General features: G+C 39.9%; 1 protein-coding gene across 1 annotated transcript; it reads right to left on the reverse strand.

Moving 5' to 3' along the window:
* Positions 1–192: 192 nt before the first annotated feature.
* LOC111238557 (GTPase IMAP family member 8-like) lies at positions 193–7,723 on the reverse strand. The gene is given in 10 exon segments (XM_022768128.1): positions 193–906; positions 1,567–1,612; positions 1,943–2,708; positions 3,137–4,324; positions 5,429–5,467; positions 5,561–5,906; positions 5,908–6,203; positions 6,705–6,764; positions 7,012–7,074; positions 7,705–7,723. Coding segments are annotated over 10 exon segments (3,120 nt in total). The 3' UTR covers positions 193–609.
* Positions 7,724–17,044: the final 9,321 nt, after the last annotated feature.

Here is a 17,044-nt window from a genome sequence, read left to right on the forward strand (position 1 = left end):
AATATAACAGCAGAACTGTGAAATTTACATTCTTATCCTTGGCAGAAAGCAGCCATAGAATCCGACTAAAATCTCAGCCGAGGAGTTTCTCTTTCTCAGAGAAGAGACCAAGAATTCAAAATCCAATTGAAGAGTTGACATCTGTTTTTATTTAAAGCTTAACAATGAGGAAACTGGAGGCTGCGGCCGCCTGTTCCACCCTCCACTTCCTGTACCAGATTCAGGCTGTGACAGACTTCCTGTTTTAATTCTTTACATTTTTAGTTTATTTGATTATTCCCCTTATATTCTCAAGCTCAATGAGGCCGTTTAAATAAACAATCAAAACGGATTCTTTCATCAGCCTTCATCAGAATCCTATTTGAAGAAAAATACTGGTTAACGTATATACAGGACTTTGCCTGACGTACGGCTTTCAGGGTTTCAGGGTTTTATCTCATAGGTCAGTATATGAAGACATAACTCAAAGGATATATATGTATATGAACTCCTGTGCTCTTTAACCTCAGTATAATTACAGTTCTCTGATAAATGCAATGAAGTAAAAACAGGGGGCCTGTTTTCTCCCCTGGATCTGGACGCAGCAGCTCGGACCCTCGGTGGTTTTGCTCATGAGATGTGACAGGGTCCCTGCTTCTCTGGGGCCAGAAGTTTCTCTTTCAGTTCATTCATTTCTCTTTCATGTTTCTTCTGCAGGTCCTCCAGTTCTTCACCGTCACCGTCTTCATCTGCGGTCGTGATTTGCTGTTTCAACTCTTTTATCTCTGCCTCGTGTTTCTTCTGCAGCTCGTCCATTTTTTCTTTCTCGTTTCTTTTATTTTCTTCCACAAGTTTCTGTTTGAATTTATTCAGTTTCTGCTCATGTTCTTTCTGTAGTTCGTCCACTTCTTCCTTCTGCTTTTGATGCTGTTGGTTCATAATTATCAGTCTCCACTCATTGATTTCTTGGTCATGTTCGATGGACAGCAAAGTCCTTCTCCTCTTCTGCTCTTCTTTACTTTGGTTCTGAAGTTCTCTGTCCAAGGATTTCATTTCTTCTTTGTGTCTTTTCTTGAATTCGTCCAGTTGTTCCTTCTCTTGTCTCCAGTTTTCGATTGAAAGCTCTTTCATAAGGTTCTCCATCTCTTTCCTGTGTGTTTTCTGCATTGAACTTATTTTGCTCCTGTTTTCTTTCTTTCGGGTCAGAAGAAGCAGAATCAAGTCGGTCATCTCTTGTTTGTGTTTGTCCTGCAGTTCGTCCATGACTTGTTTCAGAGTCTTTTCTTTGTGTTCTGAGAGATCCATTAAGTTTTTATATTCCTCCTGTTTCTCCTGCATGTGTTTCTCATGTTGTTGCTTCAGATCCATCACTTCCTTCATGTGTTTGTCTATCAGAGCTGCAAAGTCCTCCTCCGTTTTCTCTCTGAACTCATTGAATTCTTCAGCTTGTGTTTCTGCCCTCCTCCTCATACTTCTTCTTCATTTTCTCTATTTCTGTTTTATATTTTCTGTCTATCTCTTTAAGTTTTCTCTTCCTGCTCTCTTTCTCATTCTGTCCTCTTCTTCTCTCTTGTTTTCAGATCTAACTCTCTCTCGCTCATATTCTTCTTGGAGCTTTCTAAGTCTTTGTTCCTCCGTCGTCTCTGTTCATCTTCTTGTTTTCGTTTTTCCCACCACTCATTTCGTTCCTTCTCCCAGTCTCCTCCTGTTGTGTTTTCATCACCTCTTTAGTCTCCTTCAGCTTTCTGTCAAAGATTTCCTTTGATTCTGATTCTGATTTTATTTGCTCTTCAGGTCTTTAATTTTTTTGTTCCCACTCCTGTCGTTGAGTTTCTTCCTGTTGTTTTCTTTCCTGTCTTCTTTCTTCTCTCTTCTTCTGTTCTTTCTGTGTCTGCTCACGCTCCTTCTTTATCTTCTCCTGCATTTCCTTGAGTTGTTTCATTCTCAGTTTTCTCTCTTGTTCAGTTTTTGCTCTCTCTTCTTCCATCTTCTTTTCATGTCTTCCTTTTCTTCCTCATGTTTTCTTTCTAGTTCCTCCCTCTCTCTCTTCATCTCCTCCTTCTCCTTCAGGATCCTCTTCATTTCCTTCTGTATCGCTGCTTCGGCCTCTTGCAGCATCTCATTAGTGTAGCAGCTGCCTCCATTTCTCTTCAGCATGGTGTCGATCCTGTTTATCAGCTGACTGACTTGTGTACGATTGTGTTTTTCATAGTTGTTAAACACATGGTATCTTCCTCCACAGTCAGAGATCAGCTTCTTAAAGGAATCATCGCAGTTGTTGATGTATTCTTCAATCTTCAGATTCTCACGTTCCAGTGAATCTCCTCTTGTGAAAAGAATGATGGTGAACGACTCTGAATTCTTCCCAAAGACTTCCTTGATGAGTTTCAGCGTCTCCTTCTCCTCTGGTGTGAATCTGCCGATCTGTAACACCAACAGGAAGACATGTGGTCCCGGAGCCAGAAGACTGATGCACTTCACCATCTCCTCATTAACCTGTTCATGAGACAAGGTCGTATCAAACAGACCGGGAGTGTCGACCACAACAACAGGACGACCGTCCACTTCACCCTGTTCTTTCTGACACCATTTGGTGACTGATGTTTGACTCAGTGCAGATTTGAACTCCTCTCTTCCCAGAATGGTGTTTCCTGAAGAGCTCTTTCCACTTCCAGTCTTCCCTATCAGCACAATCCTGAGACGCTCTGGGCTCTGAGTCTCATCTACACCTGTGAAATGAGAAGACGTGGAGTTACTTTAAGCGCTGACAGTTTGAACTCTACACAGACTGCACGATAAGGTGCGTTCAGAAAGTGTTTAGATCCCTTTCATTTCCACCTGGGCTCCTGCTCACAGTCGTTTGACTGAGTGTAATATAAAAACCAGCCACGACTGTCGGCCACCTGCCTGTTACCTTTATAAATAAACCTGTAAAGACCGGCCACTTCTCCTGGTGTCTCATTGACACCACAACACCACACTAGTAATACTGTATGTACCTCATTAACACGTGTAACGCATGTAGAATCAATAACATGGAGCACTGAAGCTGTTGTGGAGACACATGGTGGCCCTCACCTTACTCAGACACTTTATGTTGGTTTTTCCTTTAGTTTGTCACCCACATACAGTATATATACATTTCTACAGTACTTACAAGTGACTGTTTCTTTTGTGTCCCGGGCCTCGAGTTCAGTGATGTGTGTCTCTTGTTGTATGATCTTCTCTATTTGGGCAAGTGCAAATGTCTCAGTTGTGTAGCCGGATGATTCGTCTGTATAGAGTCTTATTTTTTGCAATCTATCCAACAGCTCAGAGATCTGCTGCTTGTCCTTGATGTTGAGAACAACAGATCTTCCTCCACAGCTCTGAAGCAGCTCCTGGATGTCTCTGTTCTTTCTTATAAAGTCATCAACAGCTGGAGCTGCAGGATCTGACTCCACAATGAACAGAATCATGGTGAAGTCATTGACTCGAGAGCTGAATGAGTTCTGGATGGTCTCTAACTCTCCCTTGTCTTCATCAGTGAGGGGACCCACAGGTAGGACCAGGATGAAGGCATGGACGCCCTCAGGATCACAGAGGGAGATACACCTGAGTGATTCCTTCATCACTTCCTCCTGAGGTTTTCCATACAAGGCAGGAAGCTCCACCAGGGAAACCTGACGTCCTCTCACCTCTCCCTGATGTTTAACACACTCTGATGAGCTGGAGACTGAATGAAGCTCTGTCTGACCTAAAATGGCCTCGGCTGCTGAAGTCTTCCCTGCTCCTCTCCTCCCACACAGAACCAGGTTTAAAGCTGGTTTCATGTGTTCAGGCTCTTCAGAGAAGGTGAGGAAGGTTTCTTTGTTTTCACGCACAATGTTCTCAATCTTCTCCATCAACAGTTGGTGTTTATCTTGAAACATGTTGTAGAGTCTTCCTCCACAGTCTTGAAGCAGCTGGTTGACAGTGGATGGTGTTCCACTCTTCTTCTCTGTCATGACGACCATCGAGTGTTTAAAAGCATCTGGACCAAACAGACTCAGGATGAACTTCAGTGTTCGTCTGTTCTCCTCAGTGAAATCAGAAGGTTTCACTAACAGCAGCAGAACATTTGGTCCAGGAGAACAAAGAGTCTCACACTTCTTCACCTCTTCTATCAGTGTCTCCACAGACAGACTGAACATGTCTGGAGCTTTCACCACTGTTAATGGTTTTCCTCTCCACTCTCCACTGGCAGCCTCACACTGCTTTAGTGGTTTGACTGTTAAAGATCTAAACTGTTTGCTGCCAGTGATGAAGTTGCATAGCGTTTTCTTTTTGACCTCACTTCTCCCGACCATCACGATCCTGAATTCACCTGCAATGAAATCACAAAATCATTGTCATCGCTCCTCAATTCATCACATTCACTGTAATCCATCACTCTGATTAATGATTGCCTCTTATTGTGTAAGAGTCTATGCGGCATTTTTTCCATATTACAGTCTCTTCAAACAGCACACCTGTAAATCTGTTAGTTTGATCTTTTCAGTCAGCGACATCAGCGATTCCCTCAAAATCAGGTTTCCTGATCTGTTTACTTTTTTTGTAGCGCAACATTTATATATCATCACATTTTTATATCAATGTACTGTATATATCTTAGTGTTATACAGTACCAGCCAGAAGTTTGGACACACATACCCAGACTTAGGTTTGTCTTTATTTTCAATATTTTACTATTAACTATTAAAATTACACATATGGAATTATGTAGTGAACAATAAAGTGTTGTTTCGTATTTTAAATTCTTTAAAGTGGCCACCGAGGAAAGGAAGACCAAGACGGAGGAGAAGACGGAGGAGAAGTTCATCAGCGTTATCGGCCACCAATTAACAGCAGCTCAGGTTCAAGTCATCCTCAACTGTCCAGAGGAGACAGGCATCCGCAGTCGAATCGCTGCTGAGGGAGGATGATGAGAAGAAGGATCATAAGGAATGGACATTAGACCAGTGGAAATCAGTACTTTGGTCTGATGAGTCCAGATTTGAAGATATGTCTTTGTGAGACTGTCTGCATTAAGCAGGGAGGAGGAGGTGCTGTCGGCGATTTATTCAAAACCGAAGGCAAACTTAACCAGCAGCACAACCACCGCATTGTGCAGCGACACGCCGTCTCATCTTGTTGGACCGCAGAGCGAAAGAAAAGCAGCCAACAACAGCTCAGTGGATATGGGAAACCAACCCGGGTGACGAACTCGTGAAGAGAGAGCGCCGAGTGCAAAGGTGGCTTCTTGGAAGAATTTTCTGAATTCTAAAACATTTTGTTTTGTTTACGTTATTATTATAATTCCATCTGTGTTATTTCAAAGTTTCTCTACAATGTAGAAAATAACAATAAAGAAAAAACATTGAAGTAGAAGGTGTGTCCAAACCTTTGACTGGTACTGTGAAGTGCCACAGTAAAGACGTGATTTACTTACACCGGCTGGACAGCGTATATTCCCTGACAGCTTTCCACTCTGTAGAAGACACAAGGACAACAGTGTGATTCTACAGTCACTGCTGCTTATTTCTAAAAGTTGTAATTTACTGAGTGATTGTCCTGCACTCACCAACGGCTTTTGTAGCAGCCAGTTTAAAACTAGTTCCTTCCCCTTGTTTCAGGTTTTCCTGATCACAAGTTAAACCTGGTGCCGCATCCTCAAAAACATCACAGCTCAGGTGTCCATTGTTCTCCTTTACGATTTGACCCAAGCGTGTTAACAGCTCTGGATGTTCGAGGCTCTCTCGCTTCAAGTGTCTGTATCTACACCTTCTGATCATGTCTTTTATGGGCTGATCTGGTGCATCTCTCTCCGTGAAGCCCGTCCTCTCCTCTCTGGCTGTTGATATCAGAACCAGTGAATGATCAAATGATTGATCACTGAGGAGTTGAAGGACTCTGCAGAGCTTCAGTTCTGTGTTCCTCAGTGAAGTCTTCGGGCTGTAGAACCAGCAGGAACACATGAGGTCCAGGATCAGAGAGATCCACACAGTAATCCAGATGCTCTGTCAGTTTGTGTTCAGAGATGTTGGGGTGAAGCAGATCCGGGGTGTTGACGAGGACAACGTGTTTCCCCTTCAGCTGTCCACTGAATCTCTGACAGCGGTCTGGTTCTACCTCAGCGCTGAACCCAGTCTCTCCCAGTATGAAGTTCCCCACTGAACTCCTCTCAGACCAGCTGTTCCCCAGCAGAACAACCCTCAGCTCAGACACTGAAATCAAAACATTAGTTTAATCATTTAAATCTTTTTGAGGGAGTAAAGTGTAAGTATAGTTCATTACCTTTATTATGCTATCAAGTGATTCTGGTCCAAGTCTCTTAAAACACAAAGTAATGGACTCCACGGATCTCAGCACTATGTCTGATGTTGACTTCTACAACCCCCACCCCCCCACCCCCCAGTGTGTTTACTGCTGCTGTTCATGTTCCTTCAGATGCAAGAAATGCACTGTCTGCCATGGAAGGACTACATGTGTACTTTTGTTGTGCAATCTTTGTGTTGCACAACGATAATAATGAATCATTAAAATCTCTCTAATCATTGTCCTGTTACTGTCCAGCTGCCCAAATCCAGTAATAATGCAGATACAGCATACTGGTGCACTAATATCACTGTCATTTAAATGGTATTTTCACACCTTTGGAAGGATGAAACACTGTAAGCTCAAATCTACTTCTACACAAGACGCTGGTTCAGTTCAGGTGGACTCACTCTGAGGCGGCAGCCATTCGTAGCTGCTGCTCCGCTTCAGGGGTCGAGCTTCTTCTGTAACTGCAGAGATGCAGAAATATACACATTAATTCATTCATTCTTTATTTCTTTTTCATGTAATCTCTAATATTAGGAATAGTATCATGCAATTCTAAAATGACTGTGGGTTACTGCACTAAGAACTATGATTCACCACTGCTCCACAGCTTCTTCTCTCCTGTGACTGTTTGAATATTAAGTCCGGCAACAGCATATAATAAAGGTTAACTTATTGATCAGATTGATTGTCTCATTCAGTTTGACTCACAGTCAGGGCGGATCAGTTTAGGGCTGCTGCGGAGCTTCTGGGAGTTTAAATCCTCATCATCATCTATAAAGAAATACAGAAAATTACAGATTAAGCCTCAGACATCTAAAAGCCCTTTAGGTTAATGAGTAATGATCTGCACACTATCATGACAGTATGGGTCGTAGTGGTAATAGGTTCACCTGGGTTGGATTTTACAGGTCCTAGTTACAGAGTCAGTTCATGAGCTCATTGAACGGATCGGATCATTTCCCAGTTAAACGTGTAAACACATCTAAGGAGGGACAGGTTGAGATCTGACTGCACATTTTATCCAGATGTTGAAAAGATGTAAATGCAGCTGTTTCTAGAGGATGCATGTGTAATTTGTTCTCCAACTGTAAATAAAAGGTCTCAAAGAATAAACTCGTACAGCTCATGTCTCCTGTGAGATACAAAACAAATAATTAAACAGAAAGTGTAATGATCTGTGACAATACTAACTGTATCCTGCTGTTTCTAAATTTGCTTCTTTCATTCTTTCCATGTTTGTCTTAATCTTCTCCAGGTGTTTGTAGCAGGAACCAGTGTATGAGGAAGGGCCTCCGATTCAGGCCTGAGGAGAACTCAACATGCTGCATCATGTGGTTCAGATCACAGGATTTTCCATCCAACTGCGAGTATGAAATAAAATACGACGCTTCACTGACTCACCTGGTGCCGCAGCCGCCATCGTGAACTCTGCTGAGAACATCGGAGACTAACTGAGCTGGAGGGAAGAGGAAATAGAGTTTAGCTTCTCTCACACTAAACTCAGACCATAACTAACTCATCATCAAGTGTTTAGTTAATGTCTCTGCAGTGAAGAGTGTTTCTGCTCTGTAACACGTCATCATCATCAGACGAAGACACAAACATCAAGATGCAGCTACAGATCAGTTCAGGTTGTATCCGGGCAGATCAGTGAGTAAAAATGTTTGAAGGATTTCATTTGGCTGCTCTTTAAAATCTAAAATAAATGTTCAGCAGTTAGTTCAGTAATTGAAAAATAAAACTTGGTTAACTCTTAAACATATGTAGCACCGGGACACCAGACACCATGTTGGGGACATTAGCCAATCAGGTGAGATGCACGGGTTAATACGTAGGCTGGTGGCCAGCAGGTGTGCCGACTGCAGGTTGCCACTACAGACTGGTTCTCTGTTTGCTCTCTCCAAGTGTCGGCAACCTTTCTGTACACGTGTGGCTCTGGTAAACTAAACCTTTGATTCATTAACTATGTTTTACAGTCATTTTTACATTCATTTTAGTATTTTATTGTTTTGAGTACTGTCCAGGTACAAGCACCATGAGGTATTATAATTCTTAATCATTGACAAAGTCTGCCATAACTTTAATTGTTGGTAGAAAAGCTGAAAGGAGACATATGATTGGTGCAGAGGTAGGTAATGCATTAACTCAGTTGTCAATTTGTGACAGCGCTCTGTTCACAGGCAGAGCGTTGACTGCCATTTATTTTAGATATTTTACTTATTATTTATCTTACAGGTTATTGTAGCATTAATTTTTTAATATATTTTGGGGTTTTGATTCTGTTTCTATGGTTCTAGAGCTGAGGCTGCTGATGGCCTCCAGTCCAGGGAGTGGTTGAGGCGGGAGTTCACTCACTTTTGACGTGGTGTTTCATTTCATGGTTGGTGTCATATTGCTCACATAATGCACCACACCCACAGACACTCCCAATGCTCCATCAGTGGGGGGGGGGGCTTCCTGGCACTGGTACCCACTTCCTTGAAATTTGAAAACTTAGTAAATACTTTATTAAGTTGTGACAGATTTACTGAAGAACCTGTGTGTCAAGTCACTTATGCTCCACACATTTAACTCTTCAAATAAAACATTTAACTTTTCATACAGGAACTGACTCGGCACAAAACTTTCCTGACCCAGATCCCACTTCTAACCACTGTCATGCGAAACGGCGGAATCACCACTGACATCAATGCAGGAAAAAAAAGCCAATTTAAGCTTGAACTTTGTCAGGATGGCACAAAAATCACTCTTAAATATTTTTCAGTTTTAACACGGATTCTAACGGAACATCTCAGAGGCAAATGTGGACTACTTTATAACGGTCGCTATTTCCTCCTGTTTTCCTTCCTCATTTTTATTTCTAGGGAGTCGCAGTGAATTAATTACAGTAATTAACCAGAGGAAATAATTGAAGCGTTTCTGAACTGACCATTCACTTTGATCTCAACTTCTCACCTGTTGAGCTTCGTGACCGTCTCGTGCAAGTTGTGACCCACGGTGACAAAATCAGTCCAGAGACAGAGACATATTCTAACCTGCCCGAGTAATCAGTCAGAGATATGACGTCATCAAAATGATCTGAACAGACACTCACCTGCGGATGATCAATAACCAGTTTTTGACGTCAGTTGGCGTTCTCCTGCTTTCAAATAATCAATACTCCTGATCGGACCGATGAAGTTTTTCGGGTCTTTTTGAGTTCCGTCGACAGCTGAAACTCTTGCTGCGCCAGCGGCCAAAGTCCATTCTGAAATACTGAAAGTGAAAGTCATTTCTGGGGGAAAAAAACCTTTTCAGAATAGATTTGATTAATTTTTACAAGATTATTTTTATTTTCAAAAGTTTTTATATTATTTACATCTCGTATTCATTCTTAAACATTTCCATTCCTCTGGTGCGCTGATGATGTGTGTTGTTTAGTTTTGTTATTAATATTTGCTGTTATATCTGTGCAGTTTTGAGTGGAAGACAAACTGTTTTTATTCATTTTATTGCAGAGATGTTTCAAACATGTTCTTCCTCACATCCACAATTATCATTGATGACCTCAGAATATCTGCAGAAACAAGGATCCCTGTTAAATCTGGCAGAATTATTATGATGGACAGACTTTAGTTTCTTTATTACACATAAAACACTAAAAACTGAGATTTACATCAGTGGAGTTTCAACAAATAAAATATTATGTATCAAATGGTGACAGATATTGTTTGATTATGATTTGAACTCACTGAATTTAAGTTGGTCCTAACACAGCCACAAACCATCTTTAAGTATTTAACAATCAGGAAATTCCTCAAATAACACAGGCATTTTCGAGAATAGGTGGAGTAAATAAAAATAAACAAAAACTGCAGCAAGCAGTGATGTGTGGAGCTCCTCTCATTATGTTACAGCTCCACCTGCTGGTGCACTGACACCACTCAACCAGATATGGAAAAATAATTTCAGAAAAACTATATTTTTACACCTGTACACACCTGGCCAATCATAGTAGAGAGGGGTGTGGATTTCAGAGTGTTACAGAAAGGATGATAAGGGAATTAAATTATATTTCCAGTCCTGATTCCTTTCTCATCTAGGTGCTGTGATGTTTATGGTCTGAACTTTAGTTTTATATCTACACTTTTTAAAAGAGGATCAAACTGTAGGCAACTGACTAAATAAATTAGTTTGCTCTTACCTTCATTAGCATGGATGGATTATAGAGAGAAACAAGCAGAAGCCCAGAGGCCCAAAGGGTCACAGGGCCCCGGGCTTCAGCTGCAAAATGTCTGAAAGAGACACATTCACCCACAAAGAGACTCGAAGCAGCTACAAAGAGCCTGAAAGAGAAGAAGTAGAATGACCACACAGCAATGCAAAGTGACAACTAAACAAATCACAACAACCACAAAGTGACAAAACCACAGGGAGACAGAAAGTACTACAAAGAAAAGCAAAACAACTACAAACAGACATGGCAGCCAAGAGACTGAAAACTGCATTTAATGATTACAAAGTGACAACAAGAGTCAAAATAACCCCAGAGAGAACACAAACACAACACAGAGAGATAAATAATAAAACTTAAACGTGTCACAGTGCTTGAAGTGGGCCGGTACGCACCGTTTGTACGGGGGCGGGGCTAAGGGGGAAACGGACCTCGGTAGGGGAACAGACTTGGACCGGCACTTCTTTATGGTACTCATTAGCGTACCGTTACTTGCCGACCGGCACTTCTCACTAGCTGTCGGTACTCTTCTGCCCCTTTCCATTTCCGGTTCTGGGTGATTTGGCTTTATAAACTCAACAAAAGTGTATCGCGGTGTCCCGCTCACAGCACCGTCTCGTTGGTTCTACGTCACGAGTATCGGCCTATCACAGGGAAGGCTGCTGTGTACAGGGACGGTCTCGGATCAGAGCGGCTCATGTTAGCCAGTGGAGCTACGTGTCTAAGGTAAGACAGCAGTCATCACTGAAGGTGTAATAAACATCACAATCTTCTACAGTGAAGTTACAACAACACCACACTCTGATGTACACGTTCATCTGCTGGTTCGAGACACACCGAGCGAGAGAGAGAGAAGCTAGCGCTAACTGCTAAGCTAAATTAGCTAGCTGATCCGAACATCATGTAAACAACAACTCAATAACTGAAAGTCATTAAGAGGAGCAGAAAGCTCTTATTGCTAGAGCAGAACTAGTGTAAGTTTAAATGTACAGCAGGTAGTTAGTCACTGCGATGAAGAAAAGAGCAACATTAACTGTGCTCAGACAGATCAGCAATAAAACACCAGAGACGAGATGAGACGCTACACTGACGTCAGCACGTCAACGGTCATTAACTACTGTTACTGAAATGACATTTTCACTACATTAGGAGTAAAATCACAGTGTAAAAATGTTCTCAGATAAAAGTACAAAATAAGTCGTAGTAAAAAAAAAAATCACCCAGTACTTAACTAAATTTAGCTATAGAGACTTTTGTGCCAGGCTGTAAACATGTTTATTTCTGTTGATATAATTTGTTAAGTTATATTCACAAAGTCTTGTTTTTCTTGCAGAAATTAGGTTTAAATGGATGATTGATAAATCTTTTATGTTCTAAGGTCCTTAGAGTGCATCAAAAATATTTCATAGTCAAAAGAAAAGCTGCTTAAAATTTTCCTTGTTTGTCCTACAATGGAAAGTTATTGTATTTAATACAATTACCATTATGCGTTTTCATAGGGATGTCAGAATCCAACTCAGGCCAGAACGCTGTCCCCAACAACAGGCAATAAATGGTAAGTCATGCGTATGACTCCACCCCATACTTATATGGGTTCAAATTAGGGTCCAAAGGATTTTGAACTTGTAAAGTGGTGTTCACACATAATTCCAATGTTTGTTTTTGTAAATCAACCTTTGTAAACCTTTCAAACTAAATTTACATGAGAAATTCAAGTTTCTACTCCAGTTTCTGACTGGATATTGTGGCTTTAGAGGCAGTTGCAAGCAAAACTTCATTAAGTTTCGTTGAACACAATTCAGCTACTGAGGAGACCAAGATAAAACCAAACTGATTGCTGACTGTGCTGTCTGTAATAAATCTTTAATCAGTAAACAATTCCAGCCTCTGTTCCATCTGACTATAACTTACGAAGAACGTATAAAACATTAAAGGAATCAGAGGAAGTAAAAAGAATAAATAAGGCATCACCTTTGGAAGGCAGATCATTTTTGTTTTTAAGCCAATTCAGCTCCATTATCAACAGGTGAGTCATATCAGGCTGTGGGTGTCTGTTTGAGCCTGACTTTTGGTTTCGTTTGGTGTATCTATGTAAAGGTCAGTCGAAATAATGCAGAAATAATGGCGATATTAGAGATACTAATATGGTTTTGTCAATTTTATTTCAATCTGAATAGTAAAAACACACTCTAACCATGAACGTTCTCATTCACGAGACTCAATCACGAGGGAATAATGATCGTTGTGGAGTTTGTGAAGGTTCACTAACATCTCTTACCAACCGAAACAACCCGATCAGTGCAGAAATTAAGTGTTTGGCGACGCTGCGCTAGTTTGCAACAGAGAAAAGCCGATCTATTCACCAAACAACAAATGCGCTGTGACCCCGCATCATAGGACAATTCATACGATTTCTTCTAGATGTTCAACAGCTACAGAGAAATAAAGCAGCTTCATGGTCGGTTTGATCGGTGTGATTGGTGCCAGAGATGGAACGCATGTAAAAATGATTGCACCACCACAAGACGAGGAGGTATTTGTAAACAGGAAAACAAAATCCCACCATCAACACACAGGTTGTATTCAGTGCTACCTATATAGTTGTACACGTTGTTGTACAGTGTCCAGGATCTATGATCACACGAGTCATGTATCTGAATGGAGAGTGACCTGATCAGCTGTCTGAAAGGATCAACTTCCAGCAGGATGTCACCTGGTGGGCGACAGGGGAAATCCTTTCACACACCTCAACCCACAGCTGGGACCACAGCTGCATTACAACAGGTACAGCTACAGTATTTACAGTAAAATTAAATTCTCCCGGGTCGACACAAACCTGATCATACCGATGCATTTTGGAGAATGCACTACTTTTGTGAACAGCACCTAATCCGTTATTATTACATTTGTATTTGTTTATTTCTCACTGGTTTTTTTTATTATTACTGTGGGATGTTAATCATGCGTTTTCACCGGCACAGACGGTCTTTCATCAACCAATCGCTGTGGTTCTTCCAAGGGAGCTCGGGCATGAAAATTGAGCCACAGCAACCGAGTCGCACTCTTAGCTCAGGAGTTGTTGCTTTTACTTAGTAAAAGTTGGTCTCAGCAGGTTTGTGAATAGGGCTTAGAAGAAACTTTTAGTTAAAAACTTTTAGCATGACTTAGGAGTACTCTTTGTGGTAAGATAAAATGCTTTGGGAATATGAGCCCAGGTCATTATACGCTATATAGTTCACAAACTGAACATAATATATTGCTTCCTGTAAAGCCTAAACATGTGCATGGTCCACCTACACAGGTGTTTTCCCCTTTTTACAACCGCTGTGCAATAAATCCTCATTTCATGACGGTTGTAATGTTCAATTTCTATTGAAGCTGTTTTATAGAGATTCAACAGTGACGGTCGTTTCGGAGGCTGCAGTGTATGGTGCTGTTGGATTGTATTGCATCATGCTCAGAGTTAGTGTTTCTGATGTTTTTCCCATATTGATGAGGTCAGGTAAATATTAAAAACACCTCTTAGCCTTATATTGACCATGAGCAATTATATGTAGAAGTTAGTGTTTCACACAGTCTTGCATCCTGTTACACTGAGAACAACAAACCTACCTCTGCACTCAAGGTTCCCTCCATGGGAAAATAATGATTTTTAACCATCTTCATAATGTGTTTGATAATGTTGATTGTCTCAGAGGCAAGAGAGGAATAAATAAAACAGGTTAGATTACAAATAAACACAGGGTGGCTGCAGGCCTGGGGAAAAATACCCAAACTTAACAGGGTTTCATTAGCCAGCAGAATAATGTTGGCTCATTTATTTTATTAATTTATTTTTCTATTTATGTATACGTTTTAGGCTGTTTTACTTTTATTCTATTTTTATTTCATCTTTATTATTTTTTCTGATTTTTATTTGGTTTTTAATACCCTATCTTTTTATGTCTGGTTTTACTCACTTCAATACATGTTTGTGTGTTCGTGTATTATTTTATCTTTATCACTCCATCTTTAGCATTTTGTCATTTCCTGATTGTATACAAATAACATCTGATTGATTGATTGATTGATTGATTGATTGATTGATTGATTGATTGATTGATTGATTGATACACTCAGAAGGTTCACACTTTTATGATAGTAAGAAGTCATATCTCGTAGTTTCTCTTTTGATAAGTTTAATACTCCCTGATCTTTAACTTGCTGGCTGTGTTTTTATACAGACTGTTGTGACCATCAGGGAAGGGAGGAGTCTACAAAAACATATTCTGTTTGATTATCAAGTGACACGTGAGTTTATTTTGAAAGGACAATAACCCAGTTATTGAGGAGGCCAGGGTAAAAACTGATTACTGATTGAATAAATCTTTATCTTTAATCAGTGAACCATTCCAGCCTTTGTTTCATCCCCCTTTAACTTTAAAGGCCCGCTTTCCTCTTTTAAGGAAGTAGAAGCTTGTTTACATTTAGATTTGATCATTTATGATCATGTTTTCATCCTTTCTGTGAAGGTCTTAAAATTCAAATGGCAACGTTTTCCTGTCATGTATGTGGATTTCACCATATACTGTATGCTACTGTTACTATGAATGATTTCATCGTGCTGCATGTTTTGGGAGGATTTATTTGTCATTTTCCCCTTGCACAAATATTTCTGGAGCTGGATTATGTTGATTCAAACCAGTGACCTCCCAGTCATAAGCCCCCGAATGAACTGACGTGAAGTCTGATTAACGTCTTCAGGACATTTGTTTGGCTTATGTATTTATTTGATTATTTTAGGGACAATCCAGGGTATGAAGCTAATGTGCTGCACAAAAAGTTTATAGCTGTTGCTAATTCTCGACTCCTATCCTTAGTCGGGCTTTTACATGTGTAATAAAATTAAAATGGTCAATAGCAAAAACAACATAATAAAACAACACAATTTATCCTACAATTAACCAAACATATAGAGATGTGCAGTCTTAAAAAGAGACAACAGCACAACAAGCTACAAATAGTCAAACAAAGACAATTAACAAAAGATACAATTATCTATATGAGTACAGCTCTGATTTGCTTTAAGAAGCATTTACCTTTTGTTGTAAAGGAATTTATATCTGGAGTAAATTCGATTTCAGTTGGTCACATGTTCCACTGCCCTTTGTGTCCAAAAACGTTGTATTTTGCAGTTGCATTCACGGCGTTCCAGGTTACTCTGTTACTGTCTTACCTTTGGATATATCTGGAGAGAGACTCTGTTGATACATTTATAAACTAATTTGAGAAAGATGAATAAAGCTCAGAACTAAGTAGTGAAAAAAACATATAGAGTGTATAAATAACTGTGCTGCCTGAGCGAGTATGTACTGTCTAATTAATTTGAAGCAATTAGGGTTGGTCTTTACTGTGTTTGAGACCTTCTTTATATGTTTATCAAATTTGAGTTGTGGATCTAAGATTATTCTTAAGAACTTGAAATCATTGACTTCCTCTGTTTTTTCATTCTGTGTCTTGGTTTCAAAGTTGAGTTAAATGTCAGGTGAGTCAGCGGCAGTTATATTTCTGAACACTACAAGTTGGAGAAGTAAAAGATTTGACAATTTCACTTTTCCCCATACTGAGTCTTCATCATTCAAATATGCTCAAAGTCTGCTTTAGTTGCATGTAACATGTACAGCACATTACATGACAGGAAGAGAAAGAAAACCATGTTCATTATTTATGTGACTTTTCAGAATCCAGGTTGCTAAGAGCTGAAACTAATCAAATGTTTATTTTATTCTTTTATTTTCATTCATTTTCCCATTTCCGTCCACTTTGTAACAGCCAAGCCATATCTGTGTGTTATCTTAGATATCCTGTTGGCAGACACACAAACAGATAAGAAAGAAGGGTAAAATAAAAATGTCCTCGATGGACAGGTGTTAGGGACTCTCATTGGACCAGTTAGTGATTAGTGGTAAAGGTCAGGCACAAAGTGAAACCATTTGCCTCACGCAGACATATATATTTGGAGTCAACCGGAGCTGGACCAGTTGAAGCTTACTAAGATGGTGAGTACATTTCACTGCATTTTTTTTCCCCTAAATTTATTTAATTTATTAAGTATTAAATCTGGTTTAATGAATATATCAAAGTGTGAACCAATACTGTCACATTATTAATGCTTCTGTGGGTTAAACATTTTTCTCAATAGAGGATTTGAAAATGTATTGAATTTAAGTTTATCAGAGAAATCAAATCTGAATTGAACAAGCGTAAGAAACAGTTAACTCATCAAATTAAAAAAGCCACAGTTAGCAGTAGAAAAGTGATTTTACTCTCTGATATCAGATTCTTCTTTTTCTTAATGTAACCACATTTTTAGATGATGAGGTTACACATGTAAACTGACACTGTTACAAAGCTTAGATGTGTCTGCATAGTAGTAATTTATAGTACTAATATTTGAATCTGTAGAATATATTTTTGAACTAGGATCACTGTTAAAGTGTCAATTTATTTTATCTACTGTTACTTTCCAGGAGCATAAAAAACTAATGC

The sequence above is a fragment of the Seriola dumerili genome, unplaced genomic scaffold (assembly GCF_002260705.1).
Source record: "Seriola dumerili isolate Sdu_G_001 unplaced genomic scaffold, Sdu_1.0 BDQW01001417.1, whole genome shotgun sequence".
Taxonomy (NCBI): domain Eukaryota; kingdom Metazoa; phylum Chordata; class Actinopteri; order Carangiformes; family Carangidae; genus Seriola; species Seriola dumerili.